We start from the raw sequence: 23,911 nt of genomic DNA, 5'->3' as shown, positions 1-23,911 counted from the left end.
ATAAAATCCTGATGGGACTGGACAGGCTAGATGCAGGAAAACTGTTCCCGATGTTGGGGATGTCCAAAACTAGGGGTCACAGTCTAGGAATAAGAGGTAAGCCATTCAGCATTGAGATGAGAAGAACGTCCTCACTCAGAGGGTTGTGAACCTGTGGAATTCTCTACCACAAAAGCTGTTGGAGCAAATTTATTAGATATGTTCAAGAGGGAGCTGGACATGGCCCTTGCGGCTAAAGGGATCAGGGGTATGGAGAGAGAGCGGGAGTGGGATACTGAAAGTGCATGATCATATTGAATGGTGGTGCAGGCTCAAAGGGCCGAATGGCCTACTCAGGCACCTGTTTTCTATGTTTCCTCTCTAGATCTTTCCTTAGGATTGGTGCTGCCTGTAGACCAAGAGAAACTTATTTCATTTGGGAGATGGAATCAAGAACAAGGCAACTATAGCCTTAGAAATAGAGCTAAACCTTTTGGGGATGATAAATACATAGAAAATAGAAGCAGGAGTGAGCCATTTGACCCTTCAAGCCTGCTCCGTCATTCATTTTGATGTCAAGAGACACTTCCTCACACAATGGTTAGTGGAAATCTGTCATCCAAAAAAGCTATTGAGGCTAGGACAATTGAAAATTTCAGAACAAGAGATGGATAGATTTTTTTGAATGATGGAGCAGGGTTGTGGGGCTGGACTCTTATCCCCATGTTCCTATTTGTTACGCTTCCCCCCCCCCCCCCCCCCCACCCCCACTCCCCCTGCCTCTCTCTCTCTGGAGTTAAGTCTTCTGTCTATAGTGACACAGCTGAGACTTCTGGCCCTAAAAATCCTCAGAGATGTGATTTTTGTGATCTTGCTGCTCCTTTTATTTTGGAAAATGAGATGATAAAAGGGAATGCTGCAGGCTGCTCGAAAAATGGATCCAAATTGTTTGTACTCTTTCTTGCAATAATGTCCCTTGCCCTAAAACACTGTCCAATAGCAGATGGTGGCCCCCATGTCATCTAATCTAATCATATATGGATAATGATTTGTTGTTGGAGAGGTGTATGCCTGTTGCTTAGCTGATGTACTTAACTGAGACGGTCGACAAACAAATCCCAGCATCCCTGTAACAGCTTGTCCTGCTGTGAAGCATCCTCCTTCTCAATGGTGAGTACCCAGTGAGCAAAAGCAGGGACAGAGCCATACACAAAATCAGCTGGATGTGAATTATCTGCTTTTGTTCATTGTACACTTAAATGAACGCCGTTACCTGATTTATCCGGGCGTAAGTTACAGTCTATTAGTCTTATTTGACATTTGGTAAAAAGCAACAATTTTCTTTCCAAACAGACATTGTAGATGCAGCAAGACCTGACGAAAGGGCTGTTATGACTTATGTGTCCTGTTACTACCATGCGTTTGCAGGTGCACAGAAGGTGAGGCCAAGACTTATGGGCCACCCCTGACCTTTAAACTTCAACCTTCTGATTTCCAACTGCTACGTCTCCCATCGTGTCTGATGCTGGATTGTTCATGTGACTTTTCACGTTCCTTATTTTTGTCTTAATCACCTTTTCTTTTCTGTTCAATAGCTTCAGATCCTGGTGACTGGTGTTTCTTTTTTACCATCTGATCTATAGGTTTTTCAAGTTTCTAGTGTTACTGCAGTTGTCAGCATTAAGTTATCTCCATCTACAAAGAATCTTCCAATTCCTTCTGACTTAATGTACATTAGAGACACTAATTGATGGATTGGCTTAACACCAACATTTACTCATTCACACACTTACCCACTCACAACTCTCTGTCACTCATGTAATCACCCATGAATTCCCTTTACATTCTACTACATCAGAGAGGTTTCTGAATGAAAGAAGCACTTGGTGAAACAATGGTGACTTCCTCTTAAGAGATCTCTTATGAAATGAGGGCTATATTTTAGCCCATTTGTAATAAGTCTTTGGAGGCAGAAGTCCCTTCACCAAAATCCCTTTATTTACAAACTCTAACAGTAGTACACAGAGTCCTAGTGGTCAGCAGTCTATTTCCAGGGGTATCAGAGGAACTGACACTCCCGGTTAGGTACAAGGCAAAGACTCCCTGATTAATCCATCAATTGGATCCAATCCTAGCCAACCAAATAAACTAAATCAACTTAACAAAGGGACAAATTAAAAGGGGCAGTTCCCAAAAGGAAGGGAACTGCCGGAAACAAAAGACAAAGTGGAAAGGAAACTTAAAACATCAAATCAAAATGTGACTAAAGGGGGTCAATAATGCATCACAGCCCCTGCGGTACCCAGTGGGCACAGAAGGCATCAACGGTGCCCCTCGGACACCGCATGCTCCCTCTCCAGGGACACCTGGCCACAAATATAGCTGCGGTAGAGGGCAGACAGTCAGGTCGGATGACCCCCTCGGTCGCCCACTGCCCGGACGTGTTTATGGTAAGTTTTGCCAGGCCCAGGAGCAGGTTCACGAGGAGGTCCTCCTTCTTCCCCATCCCCTCCGCACCGGGTGTCCGTAGATCAGGAGCGTGGAACTGAAGTGCAAACAAAACATTAACAAAAGGTTTTTGAGGAAATTATAAAGGATGTGCAGTCTATAACATTCATCAAATGGATCCTTGATCTGGAAGTTCATACTCCAATAGGCCAACCTCAATGGCCTGATTGAAGTCATTAATTTCAGCAGAGCAGTAGGAAGGGGCAATGTAAGTGGGGACATGCTATTTGCTCAAATTTGGACATGAAGAAAACTGTAGCGCTGCATTCCTTCCAAAGACCAACATGGATTGCTACTTTCCACCTTGTTTATTCTACCCGTGTTCTTGTGCTTTCCCTCCTCATTAGATATTGTCAGCACACCCAAACCCGATCAGAGGGCTCTCATGACGTACGTTTCCTGTTTCTATCATGCTTTTGCTGGAGCAGAGCAGGTACTCGGAATGTTGTGTTGGCCGCAATGAATTTGGTGCTTGCAATAGTGCTTGTTTAGATGTATATGTGTTGTGTTTCATAATCAGACAATAACTTTATTCCCCAGATCTTGACGTTAGTACATTTTCATGCGGACACATCATTAATACTGTTTTTTCTGCAATAAGAGATAGGTGTAGACAGAGTTAGTGCAGCCAAGCCAAAAATTGTATTTATTAATTCCGAGCTTAGAAAAGCTGGAATTCTCCAACCTGATGCCCTCCATAGCCAAACGGCACTTATTATTCACTTAAGAACGCAAGACAATGAGCAGTTGGTTGAAGTACTGGGATGCTCTGATGCTGTGGGACTATGCTCCAGCATACATTTTGAGAAAGGATGATGAATGGTGAGAACATTGGACAGAAAGAAGTTGGATCTATGATTGAGCAGTTCACGTTGTATATTTGCTCCTGTGTTGACTTTTCCAATCTGCGTTCCTGTTGTATTTGGAGTTCAATTTCACAATTACAGAGCTCTTTTGAGTTGGTAGTCTGCCTTAATATTTGCGTAGCATTTGTAAGGCTGCTTTAACTCAATTGATAATATTTTTGATAAACTAGTCAATTTCCCTTTATTTCCAAAATACCTAAGCTTCAGGAGCAGTCCCTTCAGATTGGAAATTGGCAAATGTAACACCACTTTTCAAGAAAGGAGAAAAAGGGAAAACGGAACGATAGGCCAGCTAGCCTGTCGGTCATTCGGGAAAAGCTGGAATCTATTATTAAGGAAAACTTAAGAATGCACTTAGAAAGACTTAGATGATTAGATCAAGGGTGGTAGGTTGGCATTGGGTGGCACAGTGGTGAGCACTGCTGCCACACAGTACCAGGGACCCAGGTTCGATTCTGGCGCTGGGTCACTGTCTGTGTGGAGTTTGCACGTTCTGCCCATGTCTGCGTGGGTTTCCTCCGGGTGCTCCAGTTTCCTCCCACAGTCCAAAAATGTGCAGGTTAGATGGATTGGCCATGCTAAATTGCTCCTTAGTGTCCTAAGATGTGTAGGTTAGGTGGAAGGTTCACTAAATTGGTCCCTGGGATGAGGGGGTTGTCTATTAAGAGAGGCTAAGTAAATTGGGCCGCTATTCTCTGGAGTTTAAAAGAATGAGAAGCGATTTATTTGAGCCAACAAGATTCTGAGGGGGTTTGATAGGATAGAGGCTGAAAGATTGTTTCTGCCGGTCAAGGAATCTAAAACACAGGACAACAGTCTCAGGATAAGGGGCCAATCATTTAGGACTGGGATGAGGAGAAATTACTTCACTAAAAGAGTTATGTATCTTTGGAATTCTCTAGAACTTAAGGGTTCTTAAACATGCTTACAGATAACAATGATGTGGAGATGCCGGCGTTGGACTGGGGTAAACACAGTAAGAAGTTTAACAACACCAGGTTAAAGTCCAACAGGTTTATTTGGTAGCAAAAGCTTGTGTGGCTTTTGCTACCAAATAAACCTGTTGGACTTTAACCTGGTGTTGTTAAACTTCTTACTACAGATAACAATCCAGAACACTGGAAAATGTTTTGCTGTATCAAATTAGACATTGCAGTAATTGAGCTCAATTTTCTAGATCTATTTAATCATCTTCTAAAACTCACTTGCAAATTTGCCATGTTTATTTCTTGGTGTAAAATGGATTATTTAGAAAATGCATTCTACACTCGTTTGTGGTTCCCTAATAGGGGGTGAAAGGGTGGGCAGGAAGGGAGGTAGGGAGCAAGGAGAGAAAGAAGGAGACAATGAAGAAGAAAAGGAGACCGAGGAGGAGGATGGAGAAATGAGGACAGGGATATGCTTAGAGGGAAGGAGAAAGGAATGAGGAAGGGAGGGGAAATGAGAGGTCAGAAGGGGGATCTCCGATGGCTAAAACAGTGCTCAGTAGGGGAAGACTAGGGTCACTGAAGGCATATTTGTTGGGAAATGTAGGATTTCCCCAGATGTGCCTCAAAAGTGATGTTAGTTTGGAGATGACTGCATGCAGAAGCAGTGCCTGTCACCCCTCCCCATGCCAACTCCTCCCATGGTAAGTCGCCCCTGCAGTGATATTGGATATGAGACCAGTTAGGGGCAGGTTGATCCCCAACTTATGACCCCTTTTCCCCAGGGTCAGTTGGTGGTTTTAAACTTGTGTTAGAAAGAGTTTCAGGCTGAGAATAACAACCTTTGCCATGAAATGGACATCAAAATGTACACCATACTGAAAAAGCATGCACACTTACACCATACTAAACATTTCCCTTGCTACTAGCAGATGGCTCATAACACTTAGCATTGCCAGGGCTTTTCAGTTATTGATTAACATTTTGTGTTGGTTTACATTATTTTAACTCTATTTTCTAATGTAGTGCAAATATATTTTTGGTTGCATTCGATCTATGGAAGCTTTGAAATAAATGTGATCAAAAACTCATGTTTTGCTCATTTTGGGATTTCTGTTGGTGATTTGCCATTTCCCAAAGGGAACACTCATTGGTTCAACTAAGCTGCTCGCTTCCGAATACTGAATTACCTTCATGATCTTGAACGCGCTCCAATTGCGATTTGCTGTTTTGCTTTGTGTGCACATATTTTTGTCTCAGGTGTGATATGTTTTTCACGATAGGCCGAGATGGCAGCCAACAGGATCTGCAAGATACTGGCAGTGAATCAGGAGAATGAGAAATCAATGGGAGAGTACGAGAGGCTGGCCAGTGAGGTAAACTGAGAGACAAGACTATGTGAATTGATCCCTTTTTCCTATACCACTTTACTCAGTTGAGTTCAGATTGATGTATTGCTAACTGAAGCTGACACTTTGCAGAGGAAGAATGATGAGCTTTATAATCAAAGCCTTAAGTGTACGTGGGGAAAATAAGCTGGATGCAACTTTGACCCTTGCGATGATTTGGATGCTGATCTCGGCTGCACTTCTGTTGAAAGACGACAAAATTTACAAGGTGGCACGGTGGCACAATGGTTAGCACTGCTGTCTCACAGTTCCAAGGACCCGGGTTCGATTCCCAGCTTGGGTCACTGTCTGTGTGGAGTTTGCACATTCTCCCTGTGTCTGCATGTGTTCCCTCCCACAGTCCAAAAACGTGCTGGTTAGGTACATTGACCCGAACAGGCGCCGGAGTGTGGCGACTCGGGGAATTTCACAGTAACTTCATTGCAGTGTTAATGTAAGCCTTACTTGTGAGTAATAAATATACTTTAAACTTTATTTTAAAAAAACTAGGAGACAAACAAATAATTTTTGCCTACTATTTCTTCTTTAATGATGGATTCCAGCATTTTCCCAACTACAGACGTTAAGCTAACTGGCCTATAGTTACCCACCTTTTGTCTATTTCCTTTTTTAAACAGCGGCGTAACATTAGCCGTTTTCCAATCCGCCGGCACTACCCCAGAATCCAACGAATTTTGATAAATAACCACTAACGCATCCGCTATTACCTCTGACATTTCTTTCAGTACCCTGGGATGCATTCCATCTGGGCCCGGGGACTTGTCCACCTTCAGTCCCGTTAGTCTACCAAGCACTGCCTCCCTGGCAACATTAATTGTATTGAGTACCTCTCCTCCTACCAACCCTCTATCGTTAATATTCGGTAAACTATTTGTGTCTCTCCTTTCTCTCCTTAGATGCTGCCAGATCTGCTGAGATTTTCCAGCATTTTCTCTTTTCGTTTCAGATTCCAGCATCTGCAGTAATTTGCTTTTAACTCTTGTTACTTAACTACATTTACATTCCTTCAAGTTCTTGATCCTTTATTAAAACGAACATTTCATTCATGAGTTTAATCTTATATAAAAACAAATATTTGTATTCAGAGCCCCACATCAAAGAATTTATAACCATTTGGAACCTCAATTGAACTGTGAACTGATAGGAATACCACTGTGATAATGGTAGGTTGTGGAATTAGTCATGCAACACAAATTCTATAATAATAACCCTCAAGCATATGTCAACAAAGAAAGTTAAATAGCAAGCACTGATATTTTCTTCAAACTGAAAAAATTAAGGCCAGGAGACTTGAATACTTTGACAGCTTTACAGTTCCAATTATCTTGACAGTTCCAATGCACCTTCAATGCACATTGTGTCTGCTTTAAACAATCCAAAGGGCAGTTGACCTCTCCCAAAGGTGTCCCCTGGACCTCTCCAAAAAGGTACCCTACCTCTCCAAAGATTAAGAACATAAGAACATAAGAAATAGGAGCAGGAGTAGGCCATCTAGCCCCTCGAGCCTGCCCCGCCATTCAATAAGATCATGGCTGATCTGAAGTGGATCAGTTCCACTTACCTGCCTGATCCCTATAACCCCTAATTCCCTTACCGATCAGGAATCCATCTATCCGTGATTTAAACATATTCAACGAGGTAGCCTCCACCACTTCAGTGGGCAGAGAATTCCAGAGATTCACCACCCTCTGAGAGAAGAAGTTCCTCCTCAACTCTGTCCTAAACTGCCCCCTTTATTTTGAGGCTGTGCCTTCTAGTTCTAGTTTCCTTTCTAAGTGGAAAGAATCTCTCCACCTCTACCCTATCCAGCCCCTTCATTATCTTATAGGTCTCCATAAGATCTCCCCTCAGCCTTCTAAATTCTAAAGAATACAGATCCAATCTGCTCTGCCTCTCCTCATAGTCAACACCCCTCATCTCTGGTATCAACCTGGTGAACCTTCTCTGCACTCCCTCCAAGGCCAATATATCCTTCCGCAAATAAGGGGACCAATACTGCACACAGTATTCCAGCTGCGGCCTCACCAATGCCCTGTACAGATGCAGCAAGACATCTCTGCTTTTATATTCTATCCCCCTTGCGATATAGGCCAACATCCCATTTGCCTTCTTGATCACCTGTTGCACCTGCAGACTGGGTTTTTGCGTCTCATGCACAAGGACCCCCAGGTCCCTTTGCACAGTAGCATGTTGTAATTTCTTTCCATTTGGATAATAATCCAATTTGCTATTATTTCCTCCAAAGTGAATAACCTCGCATTTGTCAACGTTATACTCCATCTGCCAGATCCTCGCCCACTCACTCAGCCTGTCCAAATCTCTCTGCAGACCTTCTACGCCCTCCACACGATTCAATTTTCCACTTATCTTTGTGTTGTCTGCAAACTTTGTTACCCTACACTCAGTCCCCTCCTCCAGATTGTCTATATAAATGGTAAATAGTTGAGGGCCCAGTACCGATCCCTGCGGCACGCCACTAGTTACCATCCGCCAACCAGAAAAGCACCCATTTATTCTGACTCTCTGCTTTCTGTCGAATAGCCAATCCCCAATCCACGCTAACACCCTACCCCCAACTCCATGTGACCCAATCTTCTTCAGCAACCTTTTGTGAGGCACCTTATCAAACGCCTTTTGGAAATCCAAAAACACCGCATCCACCGGTTCCCCTCCATCAACCGCACTAGTCACATCTTCATAAAAATCCAACAAGTTCGTCAAGCACAACTTTCCCCTCATGAATCTGAGGTCTATGGATTAATGCTTCTCAGAACAAATCTAGCAGAAAATAATACAATTATATCAGCAATCAACCCAATGACTGTGCAGATTGAATAGTTGGGGAATAAGCGGGTATTCTCTTCTGATGACACATAAGAAGAGCCATGAATTCTTGATGAGACCTTGTTTTTAAATGACTGCTTTAAAAACTCATTTTAGCCAAAATACTGTGGAACATGGCAGCTGAACATCAGGTGTTCATTTTTTGAGTTGCCAATTTGATTGCTGTAAATTGAAAAAGGTTTCTTTAATATGATTAATATTAGGTAACAAATATATCTTAACATTGAACAAACTTGTACTAGACTCCTCAGTGCAATTTTTTAAATGGAGGTTTAAAACAAATGGACTAGTGTCTGCATCAAAGAACCAATCAGTGTGTGAAACAGCCAGAAAGAGAAAATAAAACATAAAGGTTTGGGAGAAGGGTGGGTAATGGGGCTAGCTGAGTAGCTCTTACAGAAAGCCAGCATGGACATGATGGACCAAATGGCCTCCTGCTATGCTGTAACCATTCTACAGTTCTAGAAGTCCTCAGAACTCTTCAGAAATCATATGACCAGGAATAATAGTATACAATCCAGTGTGTACCATTACCATGGCCTTTCTCTTTTGGGGACAGAATTGTAGAAGGAGGAAAAAGCTTAGCATCTGTGCCAGAAAATTAATATTTTTGTATGATTTTAATTTTCCAGATTGTAGTCTGGCGAAGGAACAGTTTGGTTTAAAATGTTTAATAATTTATCGAGTTGCTTTACCTGTTTGCTTGCACATCTGTAGGTATAGTTTTCTCTAGTTGCTATTGGGAACAGAAGAGTCTATGGGATTTTATGGCCTCGCTTGGGCGAGTTCGTAAAATCCTGTCCGAGGCCAACGGAGATTTCTGAGGTAGTAAAGTTTCGGCTTATGTGTATAAAATGGAAAAATTCCTGTTTACGTTGGAAACAAATAAACCCTTGGTATTGTAAATGGGGTGGTGGAGGGCAAAGGTATAAGTTTAGATAAAAGCACTTGAATATTTGGTGAGTAAACTTGGATTTCTGTCTGGGTTAGCTGCTGCAATGGATTCAGAGGACAATCCCCTGGTTGGAAAACCGATCACCCGAGAAGACCATGCAAGCCATGCAACAGAAATTGGAGGATTTCCGAGACTACCGCCGTTTACACAAACCTCCCAAAATCCATGAGAAGTGTCAGTTAGAAATCAACTTCAACACTTTGCAGACCAAACTGAGGATCAGCAACAGGCCAGCCTTCATGCCCTCAGAGGGGAAAATGGTTTCAGTAAGTTGACTAAAATTCTTGTGGTAAATTTTTAGCCTCAGTTGGTACCATAGAATTTCAATTTGCCTGCCTGATGTAAAATTAATTTCAATAATAAACTGTACTTTATAGAAACAACCAATTTTCAGTATTGGCCAATATCAACATCACAGGTACAAGAAATTGGTGAAAATTTGAAGCCGGACATTGTTGGTAGCTGACTGCGTTTGCACAGCAGATAACAAAGTAATGCTCTGTTCGTTGCTAAAGTTATTTTTGTTTAGCGTGTGCAGTAATCGCCAAGCCAGACAATAGCTTCCGCAGTGGCTAAGTGGAGCCCTCTGAACCCTCTGATGAATTTGGCTAGGAGCAGTCTTCAGTGCTGTCAGTCATTGATTGGGGTGTACTACAGCTGCAGTCCGGATTCCCTGCAAGGCCCACTTATGCCAATTTGCTGCACAAATGGTAGAAATGTGGAAATGGTAGAGGACTGCCCAGTGTTGGTGTGGCAGGTTGAAACCAGGTGGCCAGGTGGGACCTGCAATGAGGAAGTGGTTTTTAATGTTTCCTGCTGCCACAGGGCTTCCGCTGTTACCCCTTGGCATGGTGGTCTTAGCCATACAGGCTGGCATGATGGGAGGCGAGCAGCAGGTGGATTGGTAAGGTCCATGTGTAGAGGTAGGCCTGGGTTGACGTAAACCTTCTCGAAGAGCTTCGTTGTTGCAATCTTCCTTATGTGAGGGGGCAGGATGTTCTGCAGGACTAGGAGGCCAGGGGAGTTGAATTGATCCATGATGGTACATACACCCTGTAGTATTGGGTTGAGTATCTACAAGACTGGTGTGGGATGAGTTGTACCATACTAGTGAACAGTACTCTGCAATCGAGTAGACAATGAAAAGAGCTGAGGTCCTTAAGGTTTGAGAATCTGCAGCCCACAAAGAGCCAGCACTTTTACTGAGGAGGTTCTTCAAGTTTTGATCTTTGCTGCTGTCTTGCTCAGATGTTTTTTGTATGTCAATGTTCAGCAAGGGTAACACCTAGGTAAACAGGATGTTGTTCATGATTCAATCTCTTGTCATTGTTGGAAATGTTGAGATCCCTTCTTGGCGCTAGTATTGTGGAGGAAGAATGTACTTGAGATTGTTTTGGTGCTGCTGGGCTCAAGGTGCCATATCTTACAGTATTTGGCCGGTTTTGCAACATCGTTGTTTAGTGTTGCGTCCAGTTTAGAAAATGTCCGAGCCTGAGAAGCATAGCAGATATCATCAACATAGCTGAACTCCCGAGACAGGGTTAGAAGCAGATCGTTGATATAGAGATTGAAAAAGATTTGGGGCTAGAACAGATCTCCAGGGAAGCCTGTTGGACTCTTTGCTCCAGGTGCTTGTCTCATCCCCCAAGTGCACCTTGAACCGTCTGTCTCAGAGTAATAGTTTGAAGGCATCAGTAACCCATGGAGGGAGATTTTGACAAGGAAACCAGAGTGCCAGACCATTTTGTTTGCTGCATTGAGATCGAGAGAGATCGTTCCTGTTTTGAGGTTAATTTCAAAGCCATTTTCAGTGAATGTGACTACCCTTGCTGAAAGTCAGCTTGTTCCACTTACAAGATTTTCTCCAGCTCTGGCTCAATCCACTGTTATTAACTAAAGTTAATGAAGCTCCATCACAGTAAGACTCAGCAAATCCACCCAATAATACCCATTTGATGTAATCAAGTACAGGCCTCACCTCCCAAAAGGTTGGGTGACATCATAATGAAGAACATTTTGCCTGACATGTTAGAACAAACAGGATCAATGCACTGCATATTTTCTTTTAATCCGATTTACTCTCTTTTGGAATATAGATCACATTCTACAAATTATAAAATCATGCTTAATCATGTTTCTTTGGTAAACATTCCTAAAAATGATACTGGAATCTCTGCAATAACCAACCTCAAGTTAAATCCGAATTAAATAGCCATGCTCATGTTTCAAATTATTAATATATGTAAAATGACAAATGGAAATGAATAAATATTAAATATTCATACAGTGCAAACTAAGTTGTGTGATTGCTATTATTGTCTACAACGAGGCAATGTCACCATAACTCACAATTTCATTAACACTTTATTAGACGATAAGACATAGGAGCAGAATTAGGCCACTCAGCCCATCGAGTCTGCTCCGCCATTCAATCATATTGATTTTGCACTGTTGCCTTAATATAGATTGAGAGAGAAAGACATTTTTCCTCGTAGTGTGGATTAAAACATGGTGTGAATCACATGGATTAAAACAATACAACATCAGTAAACCACTAATGAAATTGAGAATATTAACAATACTGAAGAGGTAAAGGTAAGAGTTGAAGAGATGAGGGTTAAAAGATTTGTCCTCATCTGTTTTAATAATAAAATACTGAACTTCCTAGCATGGGGGATCATCAGATTTGGATGGGAGGAGGGAGTTCCTCTGACCCATTCAGGATTGTCTTAATGGATACCTGGGAATGATTTTGTATTTGTGATGTAGAGGGACACCTAAGAGGATATTATAAAAAGAGCCATTCCTTGTCATTTTCTTCCAGGACATTGCAGGTGCTTGGCAGCGCCTTGAGCAGACAGAAAAGGGATACGAAGAGTGGCTTCTGAGTGAAATAAGGAGATTGGAACGTTTGGATCACTTAGCTGAGAAATTCAGACAGAAAGCTTTGACTTATGAAACGTGGTCACACGGTAAGGCATCAGATGAATATTAGTTTTGTTATAATTCCGGTCAGAAACTCCAAAGTGTTTTATGAAGCTCACCTGGATCATAGGTTTGGCATTTTGAATTTGGCTAGGGTAAGTATGGTGTGATTCAGGTATGATCCAAATGACCCACTAGGGAGCTTTTATCAAACAAAGTTTATTTAAGAATACATTTACGAATCTATAGAAAGAAAATTAGCAATAACTTTTATCAATTACAAACAAAAAAAATAACCACAATAATGTATAACCCTTAACAAATATATCTAAAATGTTCCAATCAAACACAACTTCGCATAGACAAAACCCTTTACATAGGTTTAACACAGCAAAGACTAATGCTCAAGTGATACTAGAATTGAATCCTTTGGTTGGAGAATCGAAACCCTGACTTCTAAGCCCTGTAACCTTTAGCAGTTCGCTGGATACATCCAGAACAATTTGAAGTCAGAACAATTCCCAGAACACCAGGGAGAGACTCTGGTCAAGCCACCAACAGTTGATTTTCAACTCTAGGAAGGCAAGAAGCCTTGCTTTCAGCTAGCCAGCAGAATTTCCAAAACCCAGGGAGAGAGAGAAACACTTCTTTTCAGCTTGATGTCCCTTCCAAACTAAAACTGCTGCCAGCCAAACAGAAAATGAAACCTTAAATTCACTCAGAGGGAAAAAAAACTGTCCAAAACACATGACTTTCCTCCTAACAATGCAGGGTCATAAAAGATCCCAGAGTAAAAATAAACAATCCCCATTTAAGTAGCAACAAAAGGACTGCTACAGACAACTTGATAACAATGAAATAAGCTGAGGCTGTGAGAGCTGCAGAGAACATGATTTTTTAAAAATTCTTAAAGACACTGTGATAGTGTATCTTTATGTATTTCCATGTTATTAAGTTTTATGTTGGTCCCAGCAGCATTGCTGATGCTAAACATGGATACTAGAAGTTGTTAACTACAAATTTTGTTTTCTGAAGGATTGTTTCATGGTCAGTAGTCGTATCCAGATAGACAGTTCCTGAAGAAAGAACAGTTTACGAGGCCATACTACTCTCCATTCTGTGGCCCAGCCTGTGTTCCATTCATTCCACAGTCCACCAGTGCATCCAAACACTGGTGCATGTCCAGCTGCCCAACATTGTGTGAAAGAAAGGGTCACTTGCATTTATATTGCACTTTTTTAAAGCATATCCTCACACACGCACATTTTTCCCTTTTGAGGAATAGCGGGGGAAGAGGTGGAAGGATTCTTGAGCAGATTATCTGCTTGTTGAATCACGTTTTGAACACTCCTTCCATGGTCAACACGTCTTGACATTGGACTTGAACTTGGAGCTTATGATCCAGAACTAGGGACGCTAAAATCTCAGGATGCTCCCATTGCTTTACAGCTGGTGAAGTACTTTTGAAGGGTAGCCATTATTGTAATGCAGGGAAATGCAGCAGCCAATTTGTGCACAGCAAGGTCTCACAACCAACAATGAGATGATGTTGGTTGAGGCTAGGAGAGAACTGCCCTGCTCTTCAGAAAGTGTCGTACGATCTTTTCGTTAGCAGCTGTTGTGTGCTTGCAGTGACTTTCCCCACATCCAGCCCACCCCCAACTCAACTTTTCCATGTTAAGCAGTGCTTTGAACCAAACCAGTTGCCACTCCCACACTGATGCTGACTGGTGGCTCAGCATGATTGATGTAAAATGAGATACACCACTGTGTGTGCATATATCATTGTATATAAAATCCCGTAACAATTTACAATGTGCTATTAACGAGCAGTGGCTGAAATATCAATAACTATAAAAAAAGAAATCCAATAAATCTCTTGATGCAAAGGAGATTAAGGAGCGAAATGGTAGAGGTGCACAAGATTGTCTGCCATCAGGTAAGGTAGACAAAGAAAAGCTTCTCCCATTAGTTGATGGTACAAGGACCAATAGACACATTTAAAGTTTTAGGTAAAAACAAGAGGAATGTGAGGAAGAATTTTTTTACATGGCAATTGGTAATGACCTGAAACTCACTGTCTACAAGTGTGGCAGAAGCAGAGACAATGAAAGATTTGAAAAGGAAATTGGATGGGAACTTGAGGGAAACAAACTTTCAGGGTTTTGGGGGTAAAGCAAGGGAATGGGACTGATTAGATTGTGTTACAGAGAGCCAGTGTGGGTTTGATGGGTTGAATGGTGGCACTGTGGTTAGTACTGCTAATAGCACCAGGTTCAATTCCGGCCTTGGGTGACTGTGTAGAATTTGCACATTTTCCCTGTGTCTGCATGGGTTTTCTCTGGGTGCTCTAGTTTCCTCCCACACTCCAAAGATGTGCAGATTAGGTTGATTGGCCATGCTAAATTGCCAATTAAATTGTCCCAGTAGGGTGAATACATGGAGTTACGGGTATAGTGCCTGGGTAAGATGCTCGGGCAGAGAGTCAGTGCAGACTTGATGGCCGGTATTTTACTGCCTCGCTCAAGCAAGGCTCGTAAAATTCCACCCGAGGCCAATGGAGAATTCCATTCTGTGAGCCGTGCCTGTCCCGATTACGGGGCGGGCATGGCGGTAAAATTCTGCCCGATAGGTCCCATGTCCTCCTTCTGCACTGTAGGATTCTATGTGCTCTTCAAAAAAAAAATTAAAATAACCCTGTTTTGATTTCACTTTTTTCAAGGAATTTTGAATTGTAAGTTTGAAATGCTGGGGGGGGAATAGTTTACCCGACTAATGCAGGTTCTTGGTTTCCCCAGGGAAGGATTACATGTTGATGCAAAAAGATTATGAATCTGTCTCTTTGACTGAAGTGCGGGCTTTACTGAGAAAGCATGAGGCGTTTGAGAGTGACTTGGCTGCCCACCAGGACCGAGTGGAGCAAATTGCTGCCATCGCACAGGAGTTGAAGTATGTTCCATTTCCAGGCTGACAGCTGGTGACATTTCACTGATAACAGGCTTCCAAATAATCACATACTGTGCAGGAATTCCAAAGGATAACATCAAACAGTTGGAGTCAAAAAAGAGATTAAAACGTTGGGGTTTTTTATTGCCATTGTTTCATGATAAGGATTCTCCTCCAAATAAAACAAGAAATGAATTCCTCATAAAATAATTATTAAGACAACAATGTCACCTCGTTTGTACATTGTTTTTTTTCTGGACACTGAAATAACTCCTGAGGCTAGTGTCCCTACACCAAATGTGTGGCAACACTCAAACAGAGTATAAACCCAGAATGCCAGTAACCCTGACACACCACATTATGATCTGGTTGAATGACGGAGCAGGCTCGAAGGGCTGAATTGCCTACTTCTGCTCCTAATTCCTATGTTCCTATGTACACATGCAGGGCTCCCTGGTTGGACAAGCCATTACTGCCTTAATCTGGAAGCTCATACTCTAAAAGGTCCACATCGTTGGCCTCGTTAAAATCATTACAGGCACTCAAAAGTAAAATGACTTTTAAAAAAAAAGTGATTGAAAATGACATTGGTCGGAGCCGTGGTAATGGAGTCTGGGAAGGATGAGTTCCACACACGTCACTCAATAACATAAGAACATAAGAACTAGGAGCAGGAGTAGGCCATCTGGCCCATTGAGCCTGCTCCGCCATTCAATAAGGTCATGGCTAATCTTTTTGTGGACTCAGCTCCACTTACCTGCCAGCTCACCAAAGCCCTTAATTCCTTTACTGTTCAAAAATTTTTATCTCTCCTTGCCTTAAAAACATTCAATGAAGTCTCCTCAACTGCTTCGATGGGCAGGGAATTCCACAGATTCACAATCCTTTGTATGAAGAAGTTACTCCTCAACTCAGTCCTAAATCTGCTCCCCCTTATTTTGAGGCTATGCCCCCTAGTTCTAGTTTCACCTGCCAGTGGAAACAACTTCCCTGCTTCCATCTTATCTATTCCCTTCATAATCTTCTATGTTTCTGTAAGATCTCCCCTCATTCTTCTAGTGTGGAGTGATGCTCTCTGTTCCTCCATAGCCAGTATATTTCTTTCCATGAAATACAACTCAATTGTTCAATCCATAGCTGAAGGAAAGTGAGAGCCTTGAAGTGGCTTCATCAATGGTAAAAGGACAGTGGCATAAGCCATTGTATATATTGTCGCATTAATAGCCCTACAAGTGGTTGAATTCCAATAGCTGTTTCAACACTTTGATCTCAAATTCCTGGCACCAGAAGATCAGAGGAACAGCTGTAACTCAGTCTCCAGTAGTGCTGTAAGTGAGACAGCAGTATAACCTGAAGCATTCTCTTGGGAGGTGAAGTGTGCGTCTAACTAGAATTGGCAGACAATATTAAAACTACATACACGTCAAACGGGGTCCAAAATGTTTCTTTCCTCAAAAGCTTTTTTGGAGGACGATTAACTTTCTCAAAAAAGGATTGAATTTGGGAGGGAGGATAAACAGCCCTTGTTTGACGTTTATTTTGTGCTTTGTTCTGTTTGCCAAATGCTCTCTTGTCACAATAGTCCCCCTTTAGAAATAGCCAAAAAGAAAACAGGGGAAAATGCAACTTAGCACCATGTTCTAATCATAGAAACCCCTACAGTGCAGAAAGAGGCCATTCGGCCCATCGAGTCTGCACCGACAACAATCCCACCCAGGCCCTACCCCCATATCCCTACATATTTTACCCGCTAATCCCTCTAATCTACACATCCCAGGACACTAAGGGGCAATTTTAGCATATGATACAACAAAACTCACTCCAACTTATAAATCAAAGAAAGGGTTTAATAAAGAAACATCATTACTCCAAACCTGGGGCCTCGCTCTGGGCCACTCCAAGCTTCCAGCAATTCTACATGGTTTCTTATTTATAGTGAGTCAGCTGGTCAGCTGACTATGACATCACTCTGTAATTGGTTCCATGGTTTACTGGGTCAGCTGACCCTTGCGTCTTGTTCCCATTGGTCACATTACAACCAATACAAAGTTGTCACCGGTTATACTCTAACACTGGGGAATTTTAATTCAGCTATGAAGAGAGGCTGGCTAGGCTGAGATTGTTTTCTTCAGAGTAGAAAAGGTTGAGGGGGGGGAACCTGATCGAGGTGTACAAAATTATGAGGGGCGTAGATAGGAAAGAACTTTGTCGAGGGGTCAATAACCATGGGGCATAGATTTAAGGTAAGGGACAGGGTATTGAGAGAGGATTTGGAGAAAGACTTTTTCACCCAGACGGGGGTGGGAATCTGGAACTCGTTGCCTGAAAGGGTGAAAGAACCCTCACAACATTTAAGAAGCATTTAGATGAACACTTGAAATGCCATAGCATACAAGGCTATACAGACCAAGTGTTCGGAAAATGGAATTGGATTAGATAGGTGTTTGAAAGCCAGCACAGACACAACGGGCCAAAGGGCCGCCTCCTGTGCTGAAAACTGCATGACGCCATAACATTCAAGGCTATGGGTCAAATGCTGGCAAGTGGAATTAGGTTGGCAGGTCAGGGCCTTTCATGCATCGATGGGCTGAAGGGCCTCTTCTACATTATAGTATTCTGTGATTCTGTGACTCTATAACCTTTTTTTATTGACTCATTCCCAAGATGCGAGTGTCACTGGCTAGACTAGCATTTATTACTCATCTCTAATTACCCTTGAGAGAGTGGTGGTGACCCACCTTCTTGAACCAATTGCTGTCAATGTGGTGTAGCTTAGAATTCAAGAAGGTAGCTCACCACCACCTGCACAAGGGCAATTAAGGATGGGGAATGAATGCTAACCTTACCTGCAAGGTTCACATTTGAAGAATGAATAGACCTCACTTTGTGTTAAAGAATATCATCAAGAATCTTGAAACTAGATAAAATGATAAAAATCCTGAAACTCCCTTCATAATTGTTCATTCCAACACCACAGGGGCTGCAGCGATTCAAGAAGGCAGCTTGCCACCACTTTTTGGAGGAAAATTAGGGATGGGCAATAAATGCTGGCCTTGCCAGTGATGCCCACACCTCATGAATGATTGAAAACATTTGTGATAGCCATGGTGCATACATCGCACCTGGCTTTTATATTGGATGTCTGGCTGGTTAGAAAATGTCACTTGCACCAAACCTAGACCAAAAGTCTTACTCTTGGTTGTCAAGCTAGAATCATACAATCCTACAGTGCAGAAGGAGGCCATTTTGCCCATCGAGTCTGCACCAAACACAATCCCACCCAGGCCCTATCCCAATAACCCCATGCATTTACCCCAGCTAGTCCCCCTGACACTAAGGGGCAATTTTTTAGCATGGCCAATCCACTTAACCCACGCATCTTTGGACTGTGGAAGGAAACCAGAGCACCCAGAGGAAACCCGCGCAGACACGGGGAAAATGTGCAAACTCCACACAGACAGTGACCCAAGCCGGGAATCGAACCCAGGTCCCTGGCGCTGTGAGGCAGCAGTGCTAACCACTGTGCCACCGTGTCGCCCTGCTGTTACTGGATAAAAGTTTATCCATTTATCTTTCTTAACATTAGACCTTGCACATGAGCACCTTTTCCAATCCTAGGTTCAGATGTGGTGAGGAGCAAAAGATGCATGCAACAGCAAAATCAACAGCAAATGGCTTTTCATGATATTAACATCTTTGTCTGAGTCGTGCCATAGACTGCATGCATCATCAAACCACAGGAAGTGGGCATGTTCACTGAAAGGAGGCTTAGGGTGACTGTTGCTTATTTCACACTGCTAACTGCAAGTTCTCCTCCAAATCATACAACATCCTGACTTGGAACTAGATCACCATTCCTTCACTGGCACTAGATCAAAATCCTGGAACTGCCTTCCTAACAGCACTGAGTGTGTACCTACACCTGATGAACAACAGCGGTTCAAGAAGGCGGCTCACCACCACCTTCTCAAAGGGCAGTTAGGGATGTGCCACAAATGCTGGCATCATCAGCAGTGCCCACATCTCAGGGGAGAATTGAGAAAAATAACCCTTTCAGCCGCATAATTCCTATTTGGGTTATACAAGCGGGGGAACTAATGATGAGGGATTTAAAGATTGAAGTTGCTGCAAAGCCTGGGGATGCAATGCTTAATGTTCCCTGGGGTGTTGAAGTCTAGAATGCTTCACCTTGTCAGTGTTAAGGACCCTTGGGCGTTACATTTGACAGTTTGTGACTGCTGTGAAGAAGTAATGAGCTGAAATGTCAAGGGTAATCAGTGTTGATACAAAGCTAGTGACACTAAAAACAAAGAATACCAAATGTGGCATTACAGGTTAAACTTAACAGCCCAAAGAAAATTATAAAATGCTTCAATGTAAAAAATTTAGCAAAACAAGCAGAGAATGACTGCACAGAATTTTAATTTTGTTAATGAGATATTAACGGAGCAATTACTTGGCTTACAGTGCCTTGATTTTTCAGTGTTATTGTTACTCTATACCACCTCATGGGAAGACATGAAAATCACAAATCTAACAGTCCTCTCGAAGGCAAATCTCCCAAATATGCTAGTGTTCCTCAAGCAGAGGCATGTCTGCTGGATGATACACAGATGCATTCCCAAGGATATTCTGTATGGGGAGTAGCCAGAGCCAGAAGAGCAGTAGGATGCCCAAAGCTCCTTAAAATTAATATTCTCTTTGCTTCTAATACCCAAGCACTATGGAATAGAAAACATGTATGCTCCTCAGCCAGTTAATCTGCATGAGATGCTGGAAGGAGAGGCACTGCTCCCAAACAATTTGCATGTCAGGCCTACAGTAATAATTTGCCTCCAAGAGAGTGGGTGCAATTCTCCTGAATTCGCCAGTGGGAAAAATGGAGTGTTTCCCCCTGATGCTGGCAGTGTCTACCAGGTGGGATTCTCCCACCTGACGGATGCAAATTTATGCATCCCGCAAATCATGCCGACCAGCTCGACCTTTTAGAGATCAGGGCACCACTTTTAAAGGGTCGGAGACAGGCCCCCCCTCCCCTCAAAAACAGAAATCGTAACCCCCCCCCCCTTCCCCGCTGACCAGGGAGCACCACCAACCCCTCAGAAAAGAGGGGCAATCGCCCCCACACCAGTCAAATAACAGGTCACCCCCACCGCCACCACACAGACATGACCGTGACTCAACCGGACCCCCCACCCTCAGGCCCACCCCCTCAGTTCCCCTCCATTTCAGATCCCCACAGCCTCCTCCCCATTCAGGTCCCATGCCTTGGCAGTGCCAATGGTGCATTGCTCCCTGGCACTGACACCCTGGCCTTGTGCCTTGGACTCCGAGGGGAGAAGGTCAAGGAGGTAAGTCCAGTGCCCATGTGCCCTCTGCTGCTGCCAGCCTACAGAAGAAGGATCCTGAAGGGTCCTGGGGGTTGGGTGGACTCAGACTGGGGGCAAGGGGTTGACCTCTGGGCACTATCCCCTAGGATTGGGGTCACATGGCTGGACTGCCCCTTCTAGCCCTGGCAGACCTGAAGATCACTCCCGGCATGGTGATTTCAGGCAGCTCTCTGTTAAGCATCTTCATTCCTGCCTGTCACCTGTGAATACTTTGAAGTGGCCTGGTCACTTTAATCTCCATGCACCCTGGTCATCTGGCAGGCTTTTAAAACACAGCAGCACTGCATTCTGCATTGGGGATTTCTCTTTCTCTCTCTCTCAGAAGCTGCAGGTGTGAACAGACCCTTTTGAAGTCCTCTGACTGTCAGAAGACAGCTACTTTCACTGGGAAGGGAATTCCTATCTCCACAGCTGTTCACTTAGCCTCATTGTTTTAATTCTACATTGATTTCAAGTCATAGAAAGCTCAGAATCTTTGAAATACCTTCCAACCCTTTGAAAACCTTTGGTTCCATTCAATTTCAGTCCAGGCCTTTTAGCTTTCATTTGATTGACAGCTTAATGGTTTTTACTCCGCATGCAGTCAGCTGTATTTATTTACCTTTTCCTTCATGCTTGAATGCATCTCAAGTATTCCCATTGTTTCTAACTGTGATGTCTACACAAAAGAGGAATTAAAAAGCACCTAGCTCTTTTGAAGTTGCCTGCGGTTGCATCCACATTTCTGACCTTCCTTCCATCGAAAGGTCAGAAGTAGGGATGTTCACTGATGATTGCACAATATTCAGCGCAATTCGCGACTCCTCAGATACTGAAGCAGTCCATGTCCAAATGCAACAAGATCCGGATAATGTCCATGTTTGCGCTGACAAGTGATGAGTGACATTCATGCCCACAAATGCCAGACAATGACCAACAAGAATCTAATCCTCGCCTCTTGATATTCAATGGCATTACCATCACCTGAGGGTCCAAGGTCATCTTTCATTTCAGTCTTTTGTTGATTTTGAGATCAATGTGGGACTTCTTTGAGGAGAGTATATTCAAAATGGTTGCAAGACCAAGAAAATTAAAGAAGCTTATGGTTTAAGTGACTATAAAGTAGGAAATGAGATTGGACACTAAATATAGACTTTACTGCTATAAACATTCAGCTGTTACAGTTACAACCTTGAGTATGACAATAGATTGAGAACTAATTGCTTTGTTACAAATACATTAATCCCAGAAATGAGGAATAACAATTCAATGATTTTGTTGACTTTTTTTTAAAGTGAATTGAATTATCACAATGCTGTTGAAGTAAATGCAAGGTGCCAGAAAATCTGTGATCAGTGGGACAATTTTGGAACTCTCACACAGAAACGGAGAGAGGCTTTAGAGGTGAGATATATTTGAATGATTACTAACTGAATAAAGGATAGCTCATAGAACATAGAACATAGAAAAGGATAGCTCATATCCTGTATATCGGGACAGGACTAACACTTGTACTTTTTTTTTCATACATAAAGTGCAGAAGGAGGCCATTCGGCCCATCGAGCCTGCACTGACAACAATCCCATCCTAACTCCATCACCACACGTATTTACCTTGAAAATCCCCCTGACTCTAAGGAACAATTTAGCATGGCCAATCAATCTATCCCGCACATCTTTGGAGTGTGGGAGGAAACCGGAACATCCGGAGGAAACCCACGCAGACACGTGAGAACGTGCAAACTCCACACAGATAGCCACCTGAGGCCGGAATTGAAGGGTCCGGGTGTGAGGCAGCAGTGTTAACCACTGTGCCACCATGCCGCCCTGTGTGTCACTGTACTTGATGCATATTTGATGCAGATAGTTTTATATCTGCAAACAAATTGCACAACTTCTACATCATAAAATTAATTTACTGAATCCATGCGGCTGATATTACTGGTTAAGGAATCATCAGGCTGGAGGCATATGTACTGATATAGGCCCTTCATCATCAGCTTGGCACAATTTAATCCAGAATTGATGTAAAGTCAAAGCACTGCCATTGTTGTTTTGTGCTAAGATGCACAGCGACTGTTTATAGTCACAGCCTTTTAGATGCTTACAGAATCCCTACAGTGCAGAAGGAGGCCATTCGGCCCCTCAAGTCTGCAGTGACCACAATTCCACCCAGGCCCTATTCCCACAACCCCTCATATTTACCCTGCTAACCCCCCTGACATTGGGTTAATTTAGCACGGCCAATCAACCAAACCCGCACATCTTTGGAGAAGATGCTGTGAAGATATTGGGTGAGATTTGATTTTGCAGAATGATTGGTATCACATTGCACACTGCTGAAATCGGTGGAAAGGAATATGGGATGGGATGTGCCTCAGGTGGTTGATGCGATACTATCTATTTTGCATGGGTGGCACGGTGGCACAGTGGTTAGCACTGCTGCCTCATAGCGCCAGGGACGCAGTTCATTTCCGGCCTCGGGTCACTGCTTGTGTGGAGTTTGCACTTTCTCCCCCTCTCTGCGTGGGTTTCCTCTTACAGTCCAAAGAAGTGCGGGTTAAGTTGATTGGCCATGTTAAATTAACTCGAGTTTCAAGGGCATTAGCAGGGTAAATGAGCAGGCATACAGGAATAAGACCGAGGTGGGATTGTAGTCAGTACAGACTCGATGGGTCAAATGGCCTCCACCTGCACTGTAGGGATTCTGTGCTTCTGTGATTCATAGTCTTAATCATTCCACAATATGGCTCACTATTAGCAGAAACGTACATGACCTATGAGTGACATTACACCTTATTTCAGGTGTTTAAGTGCAATATTAATGACTTGAAAATTTCTAAATAAACTATTTAATTAGAATGGTGTCATTGATTTCTGTAAGAAGGTCATTGTAATTGTATTTCACTGTACCAATGCTGGGTATTGTTCTGAATATGAAATGTTCTATTTTTCATTTTCTCCCTTCCTTTTCGTCATCCTCCAATCCTAAATGTGTTAAATTCTTATTGGGTGGCTTTTATTTCAAAAGCATTGAGCATTTTCCGGTGTTACCCCAAATGCTCGTGATTATGAAAGATCTTCAGTAATGAGTGGGCAGCACAGTGGCACAGTGGGTGGCAAGGTAGTACAGTGAGTGGCACAGTGGTTAGCATTGCTGCCTCACAGCATCAGGGACCCAGGTT

At 42.9% G+C, this 23,911-nt stretch overlaps 1 protein-coding gene across 1 annotated transcript in view; it reads left to right on the top strand.

Moving 5' to 3' along the window:
• LOC144504381 (alpha-actinin-2-like) overlaps positions 1-23,911 on the top strand; it is a 97,892-nt gene that overhangs the window by 57,628 nt on the left and 16,353 nt on the right. Inside the window, exons 8-13 of the mRNA XM_078229596.1 lie at positions 2,835-2,920; positions 5,563-5,655; positions 9,523-9,753; positions 12,312-12,459; positions 15,211-15,361; positions 22,023-22,131. Coding sequence (XP_078085722.1) covers positions 2,835-2,920; positions 5,563-5,655; positions 9,523-9,753; positions 12,312-12,459; positions 15,211-15,361; positions 22,023-22,131 — 818 coding nt within the window. The remainder of the gene's footprint in view (positions 1-2,834; positions 2,921-5,562; positions 5,656-9,522; positions 9,754-12,311; positions 12,460-15,210; positions 15,362-22,022; positions 22,132-23,911) is intronic.

The sequence above is a fragment of the Mustelus asterias genome, chromosome 15 (genome assembly GCF_964213995.1).
Source record: "Mustelus asterias chromosome 15, sMusAst1.hap1.1, whole genome shotgun sequence".
Taxonomy (NCBI): domain Eukaryota; kingdom Metazoa; phylum Chordata; class Chondrichthyes; order Carcharhiniformes; family Triakidae; genus Mustelus; species Mustelus asterias.
This window is presented reverse-complemented; position numbering and strand designations above follow the sequence as displayed.